An 8,169-nucleotide genomic window follows, 5' to 3' on the forward strand; every position below is an offset into this window, starting at 1 on the left:
CGAGAAATTGCATGTAATGTGTTTGCATGTTCCATATTGTGCATGCCTCATGCGTATAAACAATAACTAGCGTGACTTGCCATCTTGCAAGGCGCTTTAAAAACTTGACTGATGTTGGTAGCAGGACTAGTATTGAGAGATTTTCTCTCAGGAATTCAAAGAGTAATAAAAACCCAAGCTCTGTCGCTGCTACACGTATGCGCGTGGACTTGGCGTTGAAAACATAGGTTGTAATCATTAGTTTCAGTATCTACCAATCAAATTGCACTGTTATACTTACTGATATTCTTTGTCAGTAACATATCATGACATCAAAGTCTAACTCGGAGCACATCTTTGCTTGTCATGTTCTCTTGATACCAAACTCAATCTTTAGACCAAAATTGCTAAGGCAGAAGTGGTATTGCAAAGATCAATGAGCCGTAACATGAGTATTGGGTGGTCACACAAAGGAATTTTTTCTTTCAATAAATCTGTTACAATACTATTTATAAAATTCTTTATTCAAATTAACATGAGAATATTATTACAATTAGTCCCAAAGTCCGAGACTTAGATCTATGCATATAATAAATATTGTATGTAATTTCATTTCATGGCAAATGAAATTACAAATGCGCCGAAGAGTCTTGTATCCACGATAAGATGCAAAATTGGTTCGTATGGTGCAAATTTTTGTCCTAAAACGGAAAAAAGGAGGTTGTAAATCATGAAAAATTCGGCCAACTATTGAATCAAAATATCCACACTATTAATATACAGATATCAGAGATTTATACCTATAAAGTTCGAATAATTAACCACAACCGCCTTTTCCGCAGCAGCTCCTTTTAGGTGCCCGGTACCCGCGACTAGAATCCCCCATCAGTGGATTGTATCCTATTCAAAGTATAAAAAATCAGTATCTTATTATCACATCCTCAGCAAATTTTGAAAATAATTTCCGTAGTATCAAACATTCCACATTAACTTGTTCACACTAATATACTAGCATCTGTGTTATACCATTGTAGACTGGCAAAAATATCTCTAACAGCAGTGGGAGTGGGTCAAGCACTCACCTTGCTTGGTGGAATTCGAAGTTGAAGCTTCACTTTTAGCTCTACCCAATTTCTGACCAACATTCTTCCCTTCGACAAGGTCCAATAACTCTTGCTTTTTTTTCTCAATACGCTGTGAAAGCAAATAATTATGAGTATCATATTAACACTCATCCAAAATTGGTCATAGAAAACAGCACGTTATTTTTTCCAAACTAGAATACCTCTTGTTCTTTCTGCTGTGCTAACTTAGCCGCCTCTGCATATTTTTCTTGCATGCGCTGCCGGGCAGCCTCAACTCCTGCAAGTCTTTCTTGACATAGATCGACATCTATAATCATACATACAATCTCACAATAGTTGAACTATTGTGTCCTCTGAATACATTCAAGGTATAAAAAATACTGACTCACTTTTGTGATACTTAGCCGAATATTCTGCTTCCTCCCTTTTACGGATCCATATGGAATACCTCTGTTTGATTTGCGGTGAGAGGTACAGCAAAACAACTCCAATTGCGACTAAATACCAGCCAAAAGTAGCCAAAGTCTGCCACGCTAATCCAAACAAAATTAATTACTGAAATCCTCTGTACAAATTTTACGTGCCCAAAGATAAATAGGGTATGAATAACAAATAAATAAAATGCCTGTTGAATTTAATATTCAGATACAAGTGAAAGTGCGTAGGCATAACCTAAATTCTTTGGATTTTGAAACAGTGCAGTTTTGAATACCCACCAGCGTCCACATATGAAGATACAAGTTCAAGCATTTTTCATTCGTTTATATACTATTCCTCTTCATTGATGAATTAGTTGTCGATTGTAGATTATCGTAGTAGTGAGGTATACTTTTCCAATGAAATAAATAACACAGTTCGGTGCTGGTGATGACACAACAATTTGCGTAAAGTGCCGTAATGTAAACCTATGATAAGACTAGTAGAAGTTCTACATGGTTCTACGTTCTACTAGTCCTTATGTGCTATGGACCTGAATCACTTGATGTAGATGGCGCTGTAAGCAATAACCACACTGATTATTTACTAACATGTCTGCTTTATGATTGGATAGTTCAAACTCGTACGAACATGCCCATGAATCTGTATATATAGGTATATCTCACTGATGTATCAAGTCTTCAGTGGCCATAGAGTTCAGTGTCAGTACATGTTGCACCGGCGTTGACTAATTATATCAATGATCAGTCAACGGCACCGGTGAACAACGCGTTGATGGATCAACGATTGATCAGTCAACGAACAACGTTCTTCACCTTGTATTTTAAAAATGTGAAGTACGCGCGCGTGGAATAGTTATTGCATTGACTGCGGTTATTATTGCTCCGTGGTACGTTTTAGTTGAGTGCTTGCGAAGAGGTATAGAGGTGCGTGGTTGGAAAAGTGAAATGTTACGCTTCCATAGAGGGTGAGTTTGCAATTACCTCACGGATCGTTTTCAATAAAGCAGCAATGACTGATATCCATAACTCCATATTCATTTAAAATTTGGAGGTGCGTCATACTGATAACTTCGACGTAGAAAGTTATTCAAACAGCAATAATATATTAAATATATTTCGATATTGAAGGTTTGGAACGATGTAGTAATAATCTCCGTTGTATTCCACGCCCTTTGAACCTCCGCGCGTACAACTCGCTAGAACATGGCGTCTCGCTCTAACGTCGCGTTTGCCAGATTGTTTTCTAGGGACTCACATCTACGTAATATCTAGATCCTTTGATATCCGATACATCGATGCATTCAAATATCCTTCAATTTCTTGACAAATTATTTTATTTGTCCAGAAAAATACAAACTATTTACAAAAGTGTAAACTATGATTAATTATCCAAATTGGATCAAGTGATGTCCACTGGATAGAGAAATAAATTCGATGATGTCTTTCATCTGTGATCAATATCCAAATTTGTCATTGAGATTGGTTTTCCCATCCCCTGTTTGATCTTGTGGTGGAATCCACATCGAATAATCCTCTTTGAACTTATCTTCTTGATATCCTTTTTGCTTCTCTTTTTCGGCTTTATCCATACGTTGCTGCATCCTTTTCTGATTCCTCTTCTTTCGTTTTTGTAGATCCAGTTCCTCTTTGATCCGCTCTTCTTCTTTAGATGAATTTGATTCAGCTAACTCATCCATTTTTTTTTCCTCACATTTCGTCACTGATTGTTGAGAATCAGTTATTTCTGAGGGACTGCTTCGAACTTCGGTAACCTTATCAACGTTATCCAATCTATCGTGTTCTACTAGCTTTGACTTATATGCTTCTATCAATTCCGTTTCGTACTCAGATACGTCCATTGCATCTTCATTGGCCTCATTTTTATCTTCAGCATCATGCAAAGAACTTGGGACCAATTTTGTTGAGGTTTTCTAAAGTAATTCATTAAAGCCAAGTTAATCATCAAGCGTTTTCAAATAAGTGAAAAATCAGATACTTGAATAAAGTAAACCCAGGTGAATTAAATGTTAACAATGAAATGAAACTTACCAGAGGTTTCAACTTGTTTTTGGTGCCAATCAGAGGTGATGCCTTAATAATCTTTTTATCTCTCTTTTCATCAAATTCTGCAGTTTTTTGAGGTTTCAGCGGTGGTAAATTTGCAGGCTTTGCAATGTTAACTAAGTTTATTAGCCTCATCTCCTCTTTTCTAAGCGTTTGAAGTTCGAGTTTCATTTTGATTGTTTCACTCTTATTTGGTACAACTGAATTCAGGTTAGACATGAATGTATCCAGTGCATCTTCGTCTGAACTATTAACTTCTGCAACTTTTTGTTTTTGAGCACTGTGCAGATTTTTTTCAATATCTGTAATTTGTTTCACAACGGCTTTATGTTTTTCTAGCTACAAAAAACAAAAGAAAAGTCAATGGGTTAGTCTTGTCACGATATCAATACAGTATTCATTGGTCAATATTTCTTTACCAAGGATGTATAGGTTTCAACTGTATCTTCCAATTTGCCAGCCATTCGCATTCGCTGCAATCGTTTTTTCTCAATTGAGCCAGTTCTGTCAAGAAAATTATCTTCATCCGAATCATAAAAATCCTCTTCTTCCCAGTTCTTTGCTTTCCTTTTTCTGGCCTCTGAGATGAATAAGATATGTCTTTTATAAATCAATTTGTCATAAGAAGAAGACTGATCTAACTATCGAAGTTGGTTCGTATTTACCATGATGCGCCTGCCTGAGAACACCATGTCGATCTAAAATTCTGCATGCTTCTAGTGCACATTGAATAACGGACTCTTTTTTTTTTCCTTTCACTAAAGCTTCCGCACGTATTGATTTACCAGTTATATTGTCAATTGGAAGACTGAAAAAAATTCCAGGAATATTCATCATTTGATGTGAGAATTACTATTTAATGGCATTAACTGGACTAAAGGAAACAATTATATGTGAACCGTTTTTAACTCACTCGACCCAGCAAAGAAATTGCCCAATGCCTTTTTCTTCGGTCTGATATTGCAGATCGAAGCCTTCTCTTTCAAACCATCCTCTGAGAGTTTTTTTTGGATCATCTAAAAACAGTTCTTCATTATTTGTGGCTGCGTAAGGATTTTCTGATAAATCGGTTTCCTCGTCTGCATCTTCTCCCATTCCCCAATCAATTCCTTCATTTTCCTCCTTCTCTTTTCTCAATCGTTTTTCCTCTTCTATCCTCAGCAGTTCCTCTCTTTCCCTCCGCTCACGCTCTGCTAATTCTAATCTTCGATTTTCCTGCAATTAAGTCAATGATTTAGATTTATTGTCAAATGTTGACTTATATTTTACTTCCATCTATCGCAGTCAGGTTCAGAACCTCAGCTATACCTTCAACTCTGTAAGTGTTAGTTCAGTCTCCTCTTCCTCATCTTCGGTAGGTCCATGAATGATGAATTTTCTTTGGCTACATCCAAATCGTATCATATGACCACTGCGTAGTCGAACATACATATTGGACTTCATGCGATGTCCGTTCCAAAAACTGCCATGAGTACTTCCAAGATCATACAAATATAATCCCATTGGATTTTTATCATCTCCTTTTAATCTATACTGAATGACGGCGTGGTATCTGGAAATAGTGGGATGTGCCAACGGTATATCACAAACAGGTAACCTCCCAAAAACATAATAACTTTTCTGAGTCAAGTCCACTGTTTCTAAAATCACTCCAGATTTTAAAATCTCCAATTTGTACTTTTTTAATGGCACCCCTCCCCATACTGGCTCTCTGTATGGTAAAATCACCTGCTTTTCTTTTGGAATTTCAAGAGAAGCTGTCTGTTCTTGCTTGGGATGATTGGAGTCTATAGGTTCTTTCTCATTCTCTGCCTCTTCTTCTGTATTATGCACCGACTCCAGTTTCTCAGGAGAATCTTTATTTTCCTCTTTTACGGTGGACGAGGTATGAGATAAGGTGCGTAGCTTCCCAAGTTTTCTTTTCCTGGGACCAATCAGCAGATGTGGAGTTTTGAAACTTAATGCCTTTTGCTGGTCCGAATTTTCTGTATTTTCCATACAATCAGCTTCCTGTTCGTTCAGTGCTGTTGTTTCTTTTGTATCCAGAGCTTCTGTTGGATCGTTGAGCTTATGCGAGGCATTATTTTTCTCTGTTGCCAAGTTTTCAGAATTGATACTTGCTGCGGCACATTTCTCAGTGGAAATTAGTTCAACAATAACATTGTTGGTTGCAGGTTTGATCAGAAGTTCACTTTCTTTGGAATCCATTTCAATGATCACTTTGAGATTGATTGTAATTCACATCAGAGGCTAATTCCAAATCATTCAGCTTATGCGATGAGATCCCAGACCAATTGAAATACATGTATATCAGTAGTACAATAATTAGGGGTTACTCATGTTTAGTTCTCCTGTAAACGACAAAAATGAACTCAGGACTCTAGTATTGAGACTGCGTTAGCCAGTTATCACTTACCATGGATTTTTACATATTCATGTAGATATTAATATCGAATTTATATGTATAAACATGGTATGTAAATCACCTGCGAACACTGAATAAGTGTTTTTATTTTTTACTATTCTCCGGTTCGATACTATCGTTGAGTGTAGACCCAACGCTATTGGCAGCTGATTCCTCTACCAGCCGACCATGCTTATACTTTCTAGCTCCATGGTCAGGATAGTTCTTTTTCATTTTCCCACGTCTAACTAGTTACAAGAATTTGAAGCACACCCGCGTACCGCGAGCTTTCGTCTCTTCCCGGTGCTTTCGACCTTCGTGGCTGATAATCAGAATTGCTACTTTCAACAACACCGTAACGTGAACCGACAAACGTATCAGCGGTAGATTTCTGGCCGCTATTAACTTCTGGATCAGCTAATGAATAGACATTTTCAAAAACTTCGGTAATAAGTACTGTAACAATGAAGAGAAATTTAAAGAATCGATTGTATGACCAATTGCACAAAGGATTTGTCTACACGAGTATAGCCATAACCGTGGCTGGATCTATTCATCTTGGATATCGTGCTTACCAATATTTTACATCTGTGCGACCACTACGAAAAAAGTTACAGCTCGAAACAGAACAACAACTACTCAGTGAAGGAAGGAGCCCTCCAGAGACAGACACCCAGATTAAGATTTAATCAACAGCTCGTTGATCATGTACTCCATTATCTATTGTATTACACAAATATTATCATCAGTTTCTTAATAAGTTAGAACACATTTGAGTTTATTTTAATCATCTTACCCTCTTTTGAAGTAAATCTTTGTTGATTTTCAAAAATTTTTTATTTATAAACTGTTATGTAACTCATCGGCTGAGGTTAATCATACCGCTATGTTTTACACAGCTTGTAGGCGAACACGTATTATGGAGCTCTGTAGTCTTGCTAATAATAATATACCTACTATGATGAGATGACCATCCAAAAGCTTGCTCTTTCATCAACACTGTGGTGGGAATTTATCCTATAAACTTCTGGCTCAATAATCAAATCTTATTCTTTTAAAGAAAATTCCGTTTTGAATCTTTTGGGAAACTGAAGTATGTCAGACCTAGAATATCAGTTCATTCTGGTGTCATAAAAAAAAGACGAGTCTAAGACAATATTTTACACTGTAATCTTGTACAAGAAAAGTTGTCTTGCTTTTAAGCAATGTACTAACTTCCAGAACACATTGATTATCAGGTCTTTATTTAAATAAAGACCACTCTGATAAAAAGTACATACGACCTACTAAATGAGGAGAATACTTTAAATGATCGGTACAGTAGAACAATTTCTTTTGATATACCTACCGAAATCCTAACTGAAGATCTAATGAATGAGTAACAGTGACTACCTTTGATTACTGAGCAGTCATTATAGCAGCTGCTCTGTGAGCCCAGTGCATTATTTTGTTAGTCAAAAGCATTCATTTAACAGCTGGTGCTGCTGCATCCACTTGTAACTAGATCCACCCCTGGATGTTCCAGTCAAATGATACATACAATGAGGATTAGAATACAATGGTCGAGCTGTGATTATTTTTATTAGCGGTCATGAAATCAGTAAAAATTCACGACAACGAATAAACCGTAACGTAATACTACTATATATCTACAACTTCACATTATAAAATTTGGTATTTTAAATAATTACATTGTGTGCTTAGTATTTATATGTACAGTGAGCCATAGAATAAAATCAGGTCATTTGAAAGCCAAATATATGTGGTATATGTCTCTTCATACGATGGTAAAGCTTAAGTGTAGCCACAATGAATCATCAAATATAAACTGGCAGATCCCTAGTCGGTGTTTCACGTGACATTCGATAACCGTTTTTTCACATTCCAAAACGCATGTATGAAATGTTTTGTGATTGTTCAAATGCCAATCTTTTCACTGTTCCTTGATATCTAACACAATCCACAGTATCACCAGATATGTATCTTCATCGCATATTTTAGTTTATACAAAATTAGGTGAAAATTTTTAAGAGTCACTTAGCACTTTTGCACCATTAGTACGGAGTTCTGAAGTTCGTATCCTCAAAAATAAGTTCAAATTGTTGTCAATTTCTTTCATCATCTTTCATTTAACAGATCCATGAAATAACTGATTTGTATTTTTTTGTAAAACACAATTATTTTGAAGAAAAACTTA

The 8,169-nt window shown here is 36.3% G+C and overlaps 3 protein-coding genes across 5 annotated transcripts in view; all 3 read right to left on the minus strand.

Moving 5' to 3' along the window:
- Positions 1-482: 482 nt before the first annotated feature.
- LOC105691348 lies at positions 483-2,016 on the minus strand. The gene is made up of 6 exons (XM_012409754.3): positions 1,781-2,016; positions 1,454-1,597; positions 1,265-1,371; positions 1,062-1,173; positions 780-879; positions 483-680 (listed from the first exon to the last, which is right to left on the minus strand). The coding sequence occupies exons 1-5, from the start codon at positions 1,812-1,814 to the stop codon at positions 797-799; spliced, it is 480 nt and encodes a 159-aa protein (XP_012265177.2). The 5' UTR covers positions 1,815-2,016; the 3' UTR covers positions 483-680; positions 780-796.
- Positions 2,017-2,820: 804 nt separating this feature from the next.
- LOC105691334 (kanadaptin) lies at positions 2,821-6,317 on the minus strand. Of its 2 annotated transcripts, none has more exons than XM_048653336.1 (7): positions 6,055-6,317; positions 4,877-5,919; positions 4,482-4,783; positions 4,234-4,376; positions 3,988-4,148; positions 3,554-3,907; positions 2,821-3,435 (listed from the first exon to the last, which is right to left on the minus strand). In XM_048653336.1, exons 2-7 carry the CDS (start codon positions 5,774-5,776, stop codon positions 2,959-2,961), a joined length of 2,337 nt encoding a protein of 778 aa, XP_048509293.1. In that variant the 5' UTR covers positions 5,777-5,919; positions 6,055-6,317; the 3' UTR covers positions 2,821-2,958. The 2 variants fall into 2 exon arrangements, with proteins under 2 accessions (XP_048509293.1, XP_012265159.2); XM_012409736.3 differs by having other exon boundaries at positions 5,985-6,317.
- Positions 6,318-7,534: 1,217 nt separating this feature from the next.
- LOC105691388 (polyhomeotic-proximal chromatin protein-like) overlaps positions 7,535-8,169 on the minus strand; it is a 7,874-nt gene continuing 7,239 nt past the window's right edge. For both annotated transcript variants that reach the window (XM_048652107.1, XM_048652489.1), the window contains exon 13: positions 7,535-8,169. This exon is cut by the window's right edge and continues 566 nt beyond it. The gene's annotated coding sequence lies outside the window, so the exon portion shown is untranslated.

This window comes from Athalia rosae, chromosome 1 (genome assembly GCF_917208135.1).
Source record: "Athalia rosae chromosome 1, iyAthRosa1.1, whole genome shotgun sequence".
Classification (NCBI taxonomy): Eukaryota; Metazoa; Arthropoda; class Insecta; order Hymenoptera; family Athaliidae; genus Athalia; species Athalia rosae.